General features: G+C 28.5%; 1 protein-coding gene across 1 annotated transcript; it reads right to left on the reverse strand.

Annotated features, from left to right (window-relative positions):
• Positions 1 to 122: 122 nt before the first annotated feature.
• On the reverse strand, positions 123 to 12,571 carry LOC137809451 (uncharacterized). The gene is made up of 17 exons (XM_068610559.1): positions 12,352 to 12,571; positions 10,107 to 10,328; positions 9,834 to 9,913; positions 9,266 to 9,736; positions 9,087 to 9,173; positions 8,679 to 8,804; positions 8,377 to 8,568; positions 8,207 to 8,296; positions 7,371 to 7,989; positions 2,882 to 3,097; positions 2,696 to 2,775; positions 2,109 to 2,579; positions 1,951 to 2,037; positions 1,720 to 1,833; positions 1,322 to 1,516; positions 1,051 to 1,140; positions 123 to 958 (listed from the first exon to the last, which is right to left on the reverse strand). Exons 1-17 carry the CDS (start codon positions 12,449 to 12,451, stop codon positions 284 to 286), a joined length of 3,915 nt encoding a protein of 1,304 aa, XP_068466660.1. The 5' UTR covers positions 12,452 to 12,571; the 3' UTR covers positions 123 to 283.
• Positions 12,572 to 17,805: the final 5,234 nt, after the last annotated feature.

Consider the following 17,805-nt stretch of genomic DNA (forward strand, 5'->3'; position numbering starts at 1 on the left):
ACAAATCCACTCCCTCAAATCCTCTCCCCAATCCAAACACAACCTTAATGTTTTTCATTTCATTAAGTTTTTTTTTTTCTTAAAAGAAAAGAGCTTTAACAATTCTAACAGACAATGCATGTAATATTTCAACACCGATCATTTTCAAATACTAAATTGACATTTATGATTTCACATTTTCCCGTCTCTATCAATATTATTATACTTGTACAACAATTTCTCTTGTACAACAATTTCTATCAATATTATTATACTTAACATTTAGGATGTGTTAGTACTACTTTCATATCAATTGGTTATCTCGTTCAGTGATGTGAGTTCTTGAGAAAACTTTTGCTTGAGGAGCATTAGTGCCAACATGAACATGTTTCAACTTCTCCTTGCATTTAGTGATGATCAAGAATAGAACTCTATAGAGGACAATCATACCAAACATGATAGCAAGATCAACCCCCTTTGAGTGACCCATTTGCACATGCCATGTCTCAACCAGTATATCTCTACCACTAACACTTTTGGCACCTCCACCCTCATCCGAAGAAAATATCAAGCCTTCAAATTCATTCTTTAACAATCCTTGGAGAGCATAGGTGAGGAAGGAAACATGGTAAAAAGGGTATTTCCATAATGGTTTGGGAAGATCATTTGGAAGTCTATAGAATCCACTTGTCAAAATCATGAGTCCTTCAACCCCACCAGCAGTGATCACACCCATCACAAAATTTGGAAAAATGCTCCCAACAACCATCATAAGGCTCTCAACCCACATCACAATAGCAAATAGGACAGAGGCAAAGTACAGAAAGTTTTCTACTCCTTTGTGTAGTCCAGAAAGATAAGTAACAATAGCTCCAGGAATCAAAGATATCATCAGTGTGTAAGGAACAGCAGAAAATGTGCTCCCTACCACAAAAGCTGTTATACCATAATGTCCATTCAATCTCTCTCGGTTAAACACCTGACACAGTAAAAGGAAACAATCTTTGCTATGAAAAAGTGTTGGATACAAAGTCAAGATCAGGAAAATTTCAAAATTATGGATCAACTAACCTTCATTTCCTCAATTAATGGAGAGAATCCACCGACAAGTGTCATGAAACTCAGAACTGAAACGAAAAAACAAAGAAGCGATCCTCTTTCCTGAACCATGCATAAGGATATTATTAGTTAAAGTTTTACATGTTATGGTATCTTTTATCACTTTAAAAATTCTTTTGAAGTTGATATTAAACTTAAATAAATTGATTCATAAAAACAAGTAATCACCTTAGGGTTAGATAAATAATGTTAGAAAACAAGATTTTGGTCTCTATAGTTTTACCTGAATTGATCTCATACTTGGGCCAATGTGATAGAAGATAGAGCCCATGCTTACAGATACTGCGATAAAGACAATTAGACGTAACCAGTAATTGCTTATATCACGATAGATTTGCTTCGAAGATCTTTTCAGAAGAACCAGACACTGAGTAAGGAATGCACCGTGGATCTTCTTCCTTCCAACTGCACCGGAATCCTAGACGCATGCATGCAAAATTAACTAAATGCTAAGTCACATCACTAATTATGGAGTTTCCAAAATAATATTTGACGTATATAATATGAATTAATAATTGATAACTTCAATAAAATTGTCATATTTCATTTAGTTATATGTTTAGATGTGATTCTCTATCTATCCTCTCTATATATATTCAAAATGAAAGGAACGTGACTTACTTTTTCACTTCTTTGTGCTATTTCATTCTGAACGTGATTTCTATATTCAGACGATTTATATGAACTGACAAGGATATTAGTTGCTTCTTCAGTGGTAATACCTTCGTCAATATACTGAAAACAAATCAAGAAAGTCAAACTTTCATCTGCACTTAATAAATAAATATCTAAGTGCCTGAAGTATCCAAATAAAAACTAGGGGACAGACTCAAGGTTTGGCCACACATATACCTGATTGAAATCTTTGTTTATGATCCTTAGGTAATGATCGGAAGGATTGTAGAGGGGTGGGCAGGGAAAACCATTTGAAGCAAAAAACTGCATAGAAGGAAAAGTGTTACTATAAACCTCAAGTGAATACGTCTCTGTAAGGGATTTTAGTTTCTAACCTGATTTGCATCAGAGGCAGATCCAAAATATACTGTCTCTCCTGAAGACAGAAGACAAAGATCATGAAAAAGTTGGAAAACCTCACTGCTTGGCTGGTGGATGGAGGCAACAATAGTTCTTTGAATTCCATCCTTTAGATTGAGACCTGCAATCCCACTCATAACATAATAGGAAGCTGCACTATCAAGTCCACTAGTTGGTTCATCAAGGAAGAGGAGTCTTGGATGTGTTAGAATCTCAACAGATATGCTAAGTCTCCGCTTCTGTCCCCCACTCAGACCCTTACAACTCCACCCTCCAACCCTTGTGTTGATGGCATCTTGCAGACCCATTTCTCTGAGCGTAGCATCTGCTCGTTCCTTCTTCTCAGCTGCAGACATGGTGTTTGGAAATTGCAGCTGAGCTGAGTAGTACAAAGTTTCCCCAGCTGTTAAACATGACAGCATCGCATCATCTTGTGTCACATAGCCCTGATTTCACATTATGTAAGAGAAGAAGTTAATAAAACTCGGTTTTCACCATTATTATTGTTTGTTTTCCTACTACCATAAAGTTGCTAGTTATTTCCAGGATGAGTCGCTCTTACTGATGTTCCGTACGCCAGTTCTTGTTTGTGGCCATTGATTAGAATCTTTCCCGTTTGCTTCATGTTCGATCCCAGTCTTCCTGCATCGTTGTTTGAATCATATGACCACAACAACTGTTATATACAGAAACAATAGAATTTACAAAGGTTTGAGGAAATTAACATAACATGCAAAGAATATGTTACCTGCTAAAGCATCAAGAAGTGTTGATTTGCCACAGCCTGAAGGACCGATAATAGCCAAAAGCTTCCCTGGTTGGGCATAACCTGTAAGACCATTCAGAATTATTTTTCTACTCTTTCCACCTGTAACACTAGCCTCCAAATTCTCCCATGTCAAAGTTATTTCCTTCTCTTCTTCCATCTGCACTCTACAAATTTTTATTACATCCTCATCTGGAGCTGATTATTTATAGAGAAGCAAGCAATTGAAATTCAGTTAAAATAATATTTTTTAATTATAAAATTTAATGTTCATTTCTATTAGGATTTATTAACTATTTCAAAGGATTAGGCAATAGTTAATGTGGTACAGCACTTGAATTTAAGACAAATGATACTTTCACAACATTTTACAAACTTTTTTGAATAATTTTTGATGTGATAGATTTAAAAATAAATATATATAAAAAATAATTATAATTAAATGATATAAAACGAACAGATCTGACAACTAATTCGTATTCATTATTAATGCGGTCTTCTCTTATGTTAAGGAGCAAAGATCTGACAACTAACTCCCATTCTTCATTAATGCGATCTTTTCTTAGGTTAAAACTCTTATGTTAAAAATACGGGAGAGACTCTTCAAAATAACTTAATTTAATATTTTATTATTATATGTAGTTGTTAAATAGATTTAAGAAAAAAATATAGTGTTAAACTATTTTTTTTCTAAAAATATCGAATATAGAATTGTGATATGGGTACTTCAATCTAATAAACTTCCACAGGATTGACATATAATTTTAGTACGTCTTAGAAAGAAGAAAAATAATAAAAATTGTAATTTTAACTTTAAAAATAAAAAATAAATATTGTTTTAAAATTCAAGTTACATTAGTTTAATTAATTTTTAATTTTTAGAATAATATTTTGATATATAAATTATAATACATGTGTAGATTTTAATAAATAATATTATTTTTAATTTTTTAAAACATATATTTATTATTTGAATGTGCATACCCATCTATAATTCTGTAGCTGAAGTTAATATAAGTCCATGCTCGTATTTAATTCCCCATTTATGGTGTAACATTTTATTGATGGAAGTAACAGAAGCGCATTCAGACTCTTGGAACTTGATTTCTAGCTTTAAAATAAACTGAAACCTAACTGATTGGAACTGAAATCTGTCTTCTCATTTTTTTTCTCAAAATTTTTTTAGAAAGAAGAAAAAAACATAATTAATAGAAAGTTCAAATATAACTTAAATTATAAATTTGTGGATAGTCAAATATTAATAGAAACTTTAAATATAATTTAAATTATAATTTTTTTGAATAAAAAAATAAATAATATAACAAAGGGAAATTGATGAAAAAAATATTAAAAATAAAAGGGTGATAATTAATTTGAAATCATTATTAAGAAAATAATTTTATGTTATAAAATTTAGTGATAAAAGTAAAAACTGATTAATAATAGAGATGCAAATTGAATTTTAGATTTGTAAAATAAGAAAATTATAAACTGGTATGAAATAGTTATTTTACATAGAATTTGTTTTATATATTTATAATAATAAATTTATGTAAGTATATTTGAGAAAAAAATAATTAAATATATGAAATTATATTTAATAAAGAAGTATTTTAATATTTAATTAAGAATAATTAAATTTTCGTTATTTGAGAGTTAAAGGTACATGGAAAAAGTACATTAAATTGAAAGAATATAAATATAATTGAAATAAAATGGATAGACATTGAATCAAGGATAGATATTATATGTTGTGTTAGTAAATTATAGATAACTTATTCAAGGGATATCCTAAGTAAATTTTTAGTTTGAACAAAAGGTTTAATATAGACCCATGATTCTTCATATTGTAAGAAGTTTGATTTTTTTTAGCAGTTTGGCATTAGTGTTAATTTTGATTTTTACTAAGTGATAACAACTTGAACTTGAACCATATGTTAATAATTTGATTTTCACGATATGTTTACATTTTATGTATTGTATTACATTCATTGTCCTGTGAAATAGTTGATCGAAAGACCAGTTGTGTTGGATTGTCATTTTTCTGTGGTTTCAACATTTGCAGGTTAGTTTGTAACCATTTTAACTTTTCATTATGGTGGCTCGTTGGATAAGTCATCTGAAGTGAAGTATTGCTTTGATGAAAGTGATGAAGTTAAAATTGTGGAAGAGGTTGTAGTAGGTGGGTTTATAAGCATCATAATTTCTTGTAGATCCTCTAAACTTAATGTATAATTCAATGATTGTATTAAAAAGAAATAGAAACTTAAAATATATTAATTAGAACTTGATCTATGAGTTGATGTTTTCTTTAATGTTGTGTCATTAGAAAGACCCAAAACAATGCACATTTTTTCCTTTAGATGATTGAAGGTGCAATTGTATCAGATCTGAAATAAATTAGGAGACGCACATTGAAATAATTGAAATAATTGATCATCTACAAATACAAGAACAACATAAGAATTGAAATAATTTTGTGTTTTTTATGCAAAATTGGTCGTGGATAGAAAGGAAATTCTCTCAATTGCGACTGGCGACTGATGGTGCGTTTTGACTCAATGATTTTAATTTGGTAAATGGTTCAATTTATAAAATAGTACAAAAATTAAAATTAATGACAATTTAATGTAATGAGTCTAATCCACTTGTCAAAAATTTCGTAGTGACAATATAGTAAATAAGATAAGATTTACTATGTTGGTTATTATTATAGGTGAGATAATAAACATGTACTATGTCAATTGGTAGTTTAAATGACATAAAAAGTGTTTCCTATGTGGATTATAATTAAAAGTAACATAATAAATCTTCTAATCTTTGTCCTACTTAATGTTTTGTTTGAATGAGGGAAAAGTGAGTGAAAAATTATATTGTTTAGATGTAGGAAAAGTGAATTGAAAGTTAATGAATTTGAGTAGAAAGACTCTAGAAGGATATAATTGATGTGACTTTATTGAAAAAAAATTGTTTTATTTAATCATTTACAAAAATACATTTGCCTTGAAATTATTAATGAGTTCGACTAAAATAAAGATATATATATATATATATATATATAAAAAGATTGAAACATATATTTATATATTTGTATAGAAAATTATAAATAATAAAAAATAAATTTTAAACAATATTCGTAATTTTAAATTAAATTATAAAAATTTAGATTTAATGTGGAATGCATTATGGTTTGATAAATCTCTAATTGATACAAGGAAACACTTAAAAAAAATTAAATTTTTAGACATATGAACACTAAAGGCCAAAAATACCTCAAAAATACTTAAAAATACTAAAAAAAGTCATATTAAAGGGTTAATTTTAAAAAAATCGATCCTCATCGATTGGATATATTATTTATCCATACAAATATTATAATTAAAAAATAAAAAATATATTTTTGCAAAGATCATAATTAAATTTTGTAAATCAAATGTAAAATGTATTTTGAAAAATTAATAAATGTAAGGATCTAGAAAATTACCTTAAATTAAAAGTGGTATATATATTTTTTTAATGAAACCTGAATATTTTATTATTAATATGAAAATAATATTAAGTTATAACTTATTTAAATAATACAATTGTATTTACTCATTTTGTGTATATATTTCATATTTATATTATTATTATATATATATATATATATATATATATATATATTAAAAGCTTTCATGTTAGATATCACTATACAACTTGACATCTCACTTAGGCTGATACCTCAAGTAACAACAATAATCTGACATCACATTAAAAAAATATTATTAAAATATATATATATGAGGTCAAATAGGACGAACAACTTTACCATTTATATTATTATATTTTAAAATTACAATATTTTAAATATCATAATTATCTTACGGATATGCACTAAAGAGAATAAAAAACTATTTTACTTTTTTTTTTCTTTCATCTTTGTTTTAATATATTAATAAAGAGGAAAGAGAATTACAATACTTAGAGACACATTTTTACAGATTATCTTTTGGTATGAGCCATAAAAAAAATTAACAAATATACCTATAACTCAGTAACCTCAGCTGTTACTGTAAAATAAAATGGATGATTATCTTTGTATAAAAGTAATTGAATAAATTAGAATTAATTATTTGAGAATAATTAAACATATTTAATAAGTTGAAATTACAAGCATGCATTTATCTAGTTAAACTAAGACAGTAAATTTAAGTTTCATGGTAGGTTTACAATCCAATTTTTTACACAACCACATTATAATTTCTAATATTATTATTTTTATATTTTTATATTATTTAATTGAAATTTTATTTTTTATTATATATATTTGTTTTTAAACACATCGTATACAAATTGTGAAAACATTGTTTTCCTAAATTTAAAAGACAGACATATAAAAGTCATATAAAAGAAAGAGTAGCAAAGTTAGTAAGGTATATTGAGCATGATTGTATCTAGTGTCTATAAGTGATTGTAGTGAAAACTCATGGTCGAAGAGTAATGGATGCAAGAAAAGGCTTGAACTTCTCCTTGAACTTGGTGATGACCAAGAACAGAACTCGATAGAGAACAATCATTCCAAACATGATTGCAAGATCAACCCACTTAGAGTGATTCATTTCCACGTGCCATGTGTGAGCTAGAACTTCTCTACCACTCATGCTTGCAGTGCCTCCTCCATCAGGGTTTACTGAAAATGTTAGTCCATCAAAGTCATTCTTGAAGGATCCTTGGAGTGCATACTTGAGGAAGGAAACATAGTAGAAAGGGTACTTCCATAATGGCTTGGGAAGATCATTTGGCAGTCTATAGAATCCACCTGTTACGATCATGAGTCCTTCAACTCCACCAGCAAGGAACATGCCTATTACATAGTTCGGGGAGATGCTCCCAATCACCAACATAAGGCTCTCAACCCACATCACTATGCCAAATAGCAAACAAGTGAAGTAGAAGAAACGATCTAATCCTTTGTGCAACCCACAAAGGTGATAAGCTATTCCTCCAGGAATAAGAGAGATCATTACCATGTAAGGAACAGCAGAGAATGTGTGGCCTATGAGAAATGCTGTGATACCATAGTGCCCATTTAATCTCTCTCGTTCAAATACCTGACATCATACAACCAAACATTTTCATTACAAATTACACTAAATTGCCATTTTAGTTATTCTCTGAAATTGAAAAAATTCAGTCTTTGAAAGAGCAATATTTCTAGTTTAAGGACAAAGTGTTAGTACTTACATTTACATATGTCTAAGAACCAAAATTATAACTTCTTTAGTTTCTTAAACAAGTTGTTTACTCTAGAAATGACAGAAAGTTTACCTTCATTTCCTCCAAGAGTGGAGAAAATCCACCAACAAGGGTCATGAAAGTCAGAACTGAAACAAAAAATATGAGCAGCGAACCTCTCCCCTGAAAAAAGCATGAGGATATTGTATTACTTTGTTAAGTTTGTTTGTTAAAGCTAAGCATTGATCTTATTATCTTCTTACCTGAATAGATCCATTGTCTGTGCCTATGTTATAGAAGATAGATCCAATGCTTATAGCTATTACAATAAAGACAATTAAACGTAGCCAGTAATTGCTTATGTCACGAAAGAACTGCAATGAAGATCTTCTGATAAGAACAAAGCATTGAGTAGGAAATGCAGCATGAATCCTCTTCCTTTTTTCACAAGAATCCTGAAGTCATGCAGAAGTAAGTATTTCGTGTGTATAGTAAGTCTTTGGGTTTGTGAAAATATTCTTTTTTATTTTGTAATCTTGGTAGGTAGATGCAACATGAAACTTACACATTCAACTATTTTTTGCATTTCCCTTTTAACTTGTTTTCGTACTTGAGACAGCCTGTAAGACTTTACAAGGGTATCAATTGCTTTTTCTGTACTTACTCCCTTACCAAAGCCTTCTTCAGCATCCTGGAAGCAATGAGAACAATGAGATGAATCAATTTAATTTGAGTATTTTGACTGCATTTTCTTAAAGACTGGCTGGCAAAAAGTTAAACAATAATATAATCCCTGACTATTGATAACTGCTAATCAATTCAGTCTCTCAAATGGACATCATTAATCAATAATTAATTCCGCCTCTGACATTAGCAAATCAACCAGTCCTAAAACTTAAACAATTTAGGATCAATGTTGGGAGATAAATTGATTCTTTTCCTCCAAAATAATAAAAGTTGAGAATATGTGTACCTGTTCGAAATCTTTATTTATCATCCTTAAGTAGTGATCAGAAGGATTGTGGAGAGTTGGGCATGGGAAACCATTTGAAGCAAAAAACTGCAATGAATTAAAAAGTTACTATGTGTTTTGCCAAGTTCAAATCAATAGGTGTTTATTTACGAGGAATGTAGGATTTTTTAGTTCTTAACCTGATTTGCATCAGAGGCTGGACCAAAATATACAGTTTCACCTGAAGACAAAAGACAGAGGTCATGAAAAAGTTCGAAAACTTCACTGCTAGGCTGATGGATGGAAGCAACAATGGTCCTTCGAATTCCATCTCTTAGATTTAGAGTTGCAATTCTACTCATAACATAATAGGAAGCTGCACTATCAAGTCCACTTGTTGGTTCATCAAGGAAGAGGAGTCTTGGCCTTGTTAGAATCTCAATGCAAATGCTAAGTCTCCTCTTTTGTCCCCCACTCAGGCCTTTAGAACCCCACCCTCCAACCCTTGTATTAATGGCACCTTGCAGACCCATTTCTCTGAGTGTGATATCTGCTTGTTCCTTCTTCTCTGCTGTGGACATGGAATCTGGAAACTGGAGCTGAGCAGAGTAGTATAAAGTTTCCCCAGCTGTTAAAGTTGACAGCATAGCATCTTCTTGTGTTACATAGCCCTGGTTTCACATGATGGTTAAAACAAATACTTCTTTCCAACAAAAAAAATACTACTTTTTCTTTTGAAGGTATTGTAGATTTTGGGAAATTTCTTACTGATGTCCCATAGGCCAGTGTTTGTTTCTGGCCATTGATTAGAATCTTCCCTGTATGCTTCATTTTTGAGCTCAATCTTCCTGCATCGTTGTTTGAATCATAAGATTTTACGTTTATATAACTAGATACAGGTAATATACAGAAAAGGAATCAACACAATAGCAAGTTGGTGAATACTATGGAACTCATCATAATCACAATAGCACATGTGTAAATGGCATTAACGCTATCCCAGTAAACAAATTATAGACAATAGAGTGTGTCACTAATCACCTGCTAAACTATCAAGAAGTGTAGATTTTCCACATCCTGAAGGGCCCATTATGGCCAGAATCCTCCCTGGGCTTGCATAACCTGTGAGACCCTGCAGAATTGGCTTCTTTTTCTTTCCACTTGAAACAGTGACCCACAAATTGTCCCATGTCACTGTTATGTCCTCCTTCTCTCCCTGAACTCTTACACTCATTTCTATTGACTTGGTGTCATCACCTTCAGCTGTGGTTAAAACTTGTGGGTTAGTTTGCAAAAGCTCATGTTGTGGACGAACAAAGGTAGACCATTAGGATGAAAATAAGAGTGATTAAGCAATGAATAATGAGTGGTACGGTAGTATTTGCATTCATTAATCTGAAGTGTTACATTTGCACAGAAACATAGAGAACAAGGGACTCTGTTAATTACGGCAACTCATGTTTTGATTTTATTTTAGAAAACATAAACCAACACAGAACATGATATGAGGTTACAGCAGATTCTAAGGCGATTTAAACAACCAGACCTTCGAAAAGTACAAAGTACATTCATTGTTGATACTTTGGCAGTTCTTGGCGCTTTTACGAGACACTCAACAATGGGAATATACATTCCAACTCAAACAAGTTGAGATGGTTGAAAGAACAAGGACAATCTTAGCCGACACATTTATTCCCTAACACATCTGTAATGTTGTAACCATAATGTCACAAAAAAGTTAAAAGTGGTCTTATCTTTAAGGTGTGTTATTATTATTATTATTTAACCTAAAAGATAATAATAAATAGGAAATATAAAGTATAGTAAACAAAAATTATAATAGAAATAGCAATGGTGTAAAAGAAATAAATAAAAGTGCAGAAATAAAAAAAACATATAATATAATCAGTTCTTAAGAGTTATATAATCAGTTGACTATGCTAACTTTCACAACAATAGCAGTTTAAGATAAATGCTCCCGCATAGAAGTTTTCAAACTTTTTTATAAGCACTTTTGCTAAGAAAAGAAAATTTTAAGTTGAAATTAATTTGTTAAAAATTTCATATATAATTTATGTATAAAAAAAATGTTTTTAGTTCTTTTTCAATTTTTTTATGTAGAAGTGTTTTAAGATAAATTTTTCCAAGAATATCCATAATATTAGGATAAGGGATGAGAGAATGGAGAAAAACACAAAAATATCATGTAAACTAGAGATGGAGTAAAAATAAATATATCCATAACAAAAAGAAATTCTACCAAATCATTAGAAAAATCACCTTCCTTATTATTCAAATGCTAATTATGTACAGTAGCTGTCTGAATTTGATTTATTTAAATTTTTGTGTGAAGTTGATGGATAAAAGTGAATTATTAAGGCATTATTAGAAGGAGATTGTTTGGCACAGAAAAGTAAGTCCATGCAACCTCAACTTGCAGAACTGGACAACCTTGAACAGATAATAATGCAGATTACATGATCAATCAATCTCTTCCTTTGAACCTCTTGTAAGAGAGGCACCGTGATTGCCTCAACATCAATTGCTCCAATAGTTTGAAAAACTGGTAAAATATTTCATATCCACTAAAATTTATGGTGAAAGAGGAATAAAAACCCTGTCAACATCATTCCTCAATATCACAACAATGACAGAAAAAGAGAGGCGTAGGTGATGAAGAGAAATGAAAAGAAGAAGAAATATTGTAGTTTCTTTATTAGAACAATTAATCTCATATGAGACTTGCAGCTATACTCATATCATAAATTTAAGATTAGGTTAAAACATACTCACATTTTATAAGATTCGCTGGTTAAAACATATAAGCAAAATTTTAAAATTTTAATTAAGCTAGAAATTAGACGTCTACTTATAGAAAATAAAAAATATTTCTTTAGTCTTAAAATTAACTTTTTCCCTTGCAAATTCAAAGAAAACATTATTAAAGTGGAAACTTTATAAAATTATGATAAAATTTTAAAAATGATACGTAATACAAATAGATCAGTACTTTAAAAAAAGACCTGGTGATAAAAATCTTATTAGTTTAACAAATTACTCTCAGTGTTCTTTATATCTTTGTAGGCAAATAAGAGTTTGCTATGCATGGCATTTTCATCATGATTTCCAATTGATGGAAGAAGATGTAAGTATAGGAAAGCTGAGGTACAAAAAATTAAACAATAATAACAAATCTCTATATCCATGCCAAACAAGCATATGAAATGAATAAATTAATCAGTGAAATGATTGAAAAGAAACAAAGGAAACTTGTTTGGAAAAACACCTTCTTCTGCCATGAGCATATGTAGAGTAGTTTCTGTTTTCGTCCCCTCTAAAATATTATCTTCTTGTATGAGAAAATCACTGTGAACGGAACTCATCATGCTAAGCTCTCTTTTCTCTTCCTTCTTTTTTATCTGTTGCTAAACTACCGTGTCTTTGTTTGGTATGAAGATATAAAAAGGTTAAGCATGGTCCAATGTTTTCTACATGAAGTGAAAACATGAAACTATGGAGAATGGCAAAGCCAAGACACTACATATATAGGGCACGTAATACAAGCCAGCTCTTATAAACCTACACCAAATCTTTCATCCTCCACGTGTACCTTGAACTTTTCAAATGGTGCTTTGGAAGTTATTTATTTTTCATTGCATTATGGAACAGTGAAATCAGTTGTAGGGGACAAGATATATGAATGTATATTGATATAACACCTTGAATTCAAGACCTCCTCGATATTCAAAAACATAATGATATTACTGATAGATGAGAAGGATAAGAACATGGTTGTAAACGTGTCATGCCGAGACTGAGAGAGAGCTTGTGTGAAACAACATATTATGAATGGTCCGATAACAAGTGACACGATAGTTCAACAAACACTCGTTAGTATGGACTTTGAATGACTTTGATATCATATTATGGAGTGAACTTTAAACCTAACTCAACCCCATAAAATTAACTCATGAGTTGAGGTTTGTATCCATTTATATACAATTTGTATCCATTTATATACAATTAATTGTGCTCATCTCATCTTTAATGTGTGTAATTAAATTTGAATGTGATCGGTTGATCGAATAGAAATCATAACTTGTTGCAGTCTGCTGTTCTGTACAACCTCGAAGCTGATTGGGAAAATGTGCTCTTGCCTGAAATTGTGACACATAGTAGAGAAAATTTAAGAGTGGGAATAAGAATTTTGCATGAAAGAGAATGAAACTGAGGACTCATGTGGGTGCCTTCAATGTAGAATGTTTATGTCTGATAAAGTTATCTTTTTGTAAGTGAAGTTGTATAGTTCTAAATATTGTTCATGTCGATCAAAACCGTTTTAAGAAGTCCCTGGTTTGATGGAATCAATGAGTTCTTGCTTTGATGACACTGTAAATGATAAACTGATGATTACTGCACTTGCATTCCCTTCAATTTAAATAGCATACCACACTCCTCTTGTCTTTGCACTAGTCTTAGTTGGTTAAAAAAAACATACTTTAGGCTAACACTTTTTATAAATAGCACTAACTTTTTAAGTCATGAAAGCAAACACTGAAAAGGTAAAGAGAAAACACGAAAAATAAATAATTAATAAGCATAAAAAAAAAGCTTTCTGCATAAATGTAAAGAGATTTTTTTATATTAAACTTTCCTCACAAATGTGAAAATAGAGAAGTTGGCATAAAAAAATTATATAATCAATTGTATTTTAATATATATATAGTTTACTAAATTAAATAAGTAGTTAATTATGTGGGTTAAATATGTTTTTTTGTCTTTGTATTATAATTTAAAATTGATTTTATTATTAATCAAAATTTTAAACATAAATGTTTGTAAGAAATATGAAAATGATTGGAATGAGTCACTCTGTATCACATACAAAAGGACCAACTCTAATCATTTATATATTCTGGATGGTTTAAAGTTTAGATCAAAAATGAAAATCAAATTCTTATTATAATACAATACAAGGAAGAAAAACATATTTATTCTTAATTATATTATAAATATTTTATTTATATTTATATTTATGTTAATTATGTAAAAGACATAATATTATATTTCTATAGGTTATATAATTAGGTTAAAAATATAATGAATTGTGGACTTTCAATATAAACATTCTGCACTTATATTTATTTTTATTTTATAATAATCACGTTGAAATTAAACATTATAAGTTTATGGATATTATTCAAATCATTCAACATTCATTAGTTGGCTATAGACTAGTTAACAGTAGATTTAATATTTGCTTTTAGTTCTATTATAAATTAGTTCGAAATTGTTTTCTTTAAATGAGTCTATATAATTTTTTCTATTAAATTAATGATAACAACATTATAATAATAACATATTATACATGGATAATAAAGTAAAAAGTTTACTTATTAACACAAAGCAACACGTGATTTAAGCAATGAATTTTATATGTCATTGTAATAATAATAATATCGTACTATAAATTTATTATAAGAGATTACATATACATGTTTTTTTAAAGAAAATAAAACTAAATTGAAAATATTAAAAATAAAAGAAAAATCGAAACAGGTCTACAAAGACAAAAAAAACTAATTTCGCACCTGTTACCTTCTTTTTGGACATAAGTTAGAACTTGTTTGGAGCCGTGATATAAAGAGGCACGTATACGTAATTGCTTTACTTGTTAGATTTGTGTTTTTGCACCAAAACAATATATAATTTAACTTTGTAATTTAAAAAAAATATATAAAAATAGATAAATCATGACAACATAACATAATTTTAAATTAAATTAAATAATTAAAATTATGTATTAATGACACAATTATTTTCAGTTAACATTAAATTCTTATCATTCATTTAATATTGAATGAATGATAGCAATTTGGGTTGGTATAGTGAGTGAAATTTGAAAATATAGGAACTCGGTCATGTTCAGTATAGATGTGGCAGATGTGTTTGAAGTGTTCGTTTCGATGCAAGTAAATGTTTGGTCTTTGATTTTTGCAAAATCTCGTTCTACTTATTTCTCTTATCCTAGTTGGATTTTAGATTCTTTGATTTGTATGAGATTGATTCTTTGAAGGTTGTTAGTGTTGGTTTGGTTGTTCTTTCAAGTTGGTAGGCACGCTAGTAGGAATTTGTTATCATGTGTTTTTTTAAGGATTGAATCACCCTGAAGTGATTACTATTTATTTATTTTTTATTACCGATAAAAAAATCATTTAATATTGAAGTTCTATCATATTCATACATAATTTTAATATAATTATTTAATCAAAATCATTTTATAATAACACAAATATAAATTAAAATTTGACTTCAATTACAACTTTATTTTAAACAAAGTCATATTTTGATGAAATTTAATAATAATTTTTTTACTTATTTTCGTAATTACGAAATAAAATTGGAACATGTTAATGCAAAAAAATCATTAGATTGGTCTAAACCAATTCATGCATGCATCGATAGATAAGCTGTTCATGTTTGAAAAACCTATAGACTCTATGCATAGTTATAAATACAGTCCCATCACTTGTTCAATCAAGTTCACATCAACATAAACTAGCTAAATTTTATGGCGCAATTGATGTTGTCAAAATACTTGTTCGGACTCTATTAACGAGGTGCCATCGTGATTCACGTCTCAAACCTATCATATAATTCACATGTTTTTTCGGATACGTAATTAAAATCTGGCTGAAATTTTAAGGTGAGATTCATATTTTGTTTATATTAATTTTTATTAAAATAATATAATATTTATTATTAAAATAGATTGTAAGGTGGAATTTGAAAAAAAAAACTAGAGTAAAATAAACCTTTTTTCATTAAATTTGTGAATGTTGAGAGAAGTTTTTAGTTGATTGAAAAGTCACATATTGCAAAAAAAAAAACCCTAGAATAATGAGATGAAATGGTAGGTGCAATCCTTACTACTATTATGTTCAAAGAGAATTGTTGAGATTTGGTTCATAAGCGTCGAAGTCAAGTTCCGTTAGCAGTTTGATGGTCTCCGACGTGACGTTGTTAGGCTTTATTGAAAGCCACCGAGATGAGATGAGAACACGGTTCACGTTTTATAAATAAATTCAATTCAATTAGATTAGAGTTTTTAAATTTCATTTTCTCAAAAGTAATAATTGAAAAAAAAAATGTATTATAATGATTTCACAGTCTTTTAATCTATAAGTTAAAAGACTCACTTGAATGACGTATCAGTGTTGGACACACATATCAGTGTCGACATTCGAAAGACATTTATCAATGAAGTGTTTAATTCAAAAAATATTTTTAAAAATTCTAGCACGGTTCTAACACAATTTTAAAAGATATAAATACAATAATTTTCTAAAAACTCAAATTTATTGTATAAATTTTTATTATGATTATAAAAATAAGGAACAATTTTTTTTGAACTAGTCATGAAAAATATATTCCTGCTCCCAAAAGAATTTGAAACATAATTTTGCACATAAATATTTATGTTTAATTTATATAATTCAAAATTATATAATATATAAATTTGTGTCTCCGTGTCCTACATTTTAGAGATTATACCTATCTCCGTGTCTGTATCCATATCATGCCAGTGTCCGTATCCATATTTATGCTATATAGCTTTTAACACGAGAGATGGTGCTGTATTTTACAGTAAATATATTGTGGCTAATAGGTTATATACAAAAATCTCTTAAATATTTTCTTATTTATCTTTACTCACTTAGGCAGTACTTTTAGTTTCACTCTACTTTTATTTAATTAATAAAATATTCATTTCTAATAAAAAAATTATCAAATAGAAACTAATTTTTAGTAAAAAAAATAATTAGTTGTTAAAGAAACTAAATTGAAGATCATTTAGAAACTACAAAAAATTTAATTTATAAATTAGTTTCTATTATTGTTAAATGGTTTCTAAATTGGTATGTAATTAGCGATCAAGATTTTTTATACCAAATTTAGAAACTAAATAATTGGTAATGAAAACCTTGGTTGTTAATTAGATACCAATTTAAAAATCATTTAATAATAATATAGATTAATATTTAAAAATTAATTTTTTTTAGTTTCTAAAATGGTCTAATTAGTATAATAACTAATTATTATTTTTCTTAGTTTTTATTTTTTTTAATGATAATTGACATTTGAACGTACACAATTTCAGTACATGCATCTTCAATCAAATTATTATTTTTTCGTTGGGATAAGAAATTTTAATAGTTTTTTTAACAAAAAAATTACAAGACCATTTGTTGTTTATCTCTTACGATATTATTTTATATATTAAGCTAATATAACATAAAGAAACAGAACTTATTGATAAATAATATACTATATAAGTAAAAAAAAAATAACCTCCATTACAATAAATATAAATTTTTGTGACAAAACCAATAATAAATATAAATTATTTATCATTATTTATATATTATTTGTGACTATTTTTTATTTGTCACAAATATTATTTATAATATAATAAAAAAATGTCACAATGTTTATATTTAAAAAATACATAAATTATAATAATTATTAAAAAAGTTATATATTATATGATCATTATTAATTTATAAACATTCAAATAAATTTTTATTAATTATATTCTTATTAAAAGAAAAATAAATTTATGATATGATAATTTATATTAATGAATAATTATTTGTGACAAATGTTTTATAATAATATGTTTTATAATAATCACAGCTAATACATAAATAAAAACAAATAATTATTGTGGGTTATAACT

The sequence above is a fragment of the Phaseolus vulgaris genome, chromosome 2, assembly GCF_000499845.2.
Source record: "Phaseolus vulgaris cultivar G19833 chromosome 2, P. vulgaris v2.0, whole genome shotgun sequence".
Classification (NCBI taxonomy): Eukaryota; Viridiplantae; Streptophyta; class Magnoliopsida; order Fabales; family Fabaceae; genus Phaseolus; species Phaseolus vulgaris.

Bases quoted from the DNA above. Each gene is read 5' to 3' on its own strand.
- LOC137809451 (XM_068610559.1), bottom strand. From the start codon at position 12,451: ATGATGAGTTCCGTTCACAGTGATTTTCTCATACAAGAAGATAATATT. The intron at 9,914-10,106 runs GTGATTAGTGAC...ACAACGATGCAG, and splicing joins ACTTCTTGATAGTTTAGCAG to GAAGATTGAGCTCAAAAATG. The intron at 2,038-2,108 runs GTTAGAAACTAA...CCTTCTATGCAG, and splicing joins CTGCCTCTGATGCAAATCAG to TTTTTTGCTTCAAATGGTTT.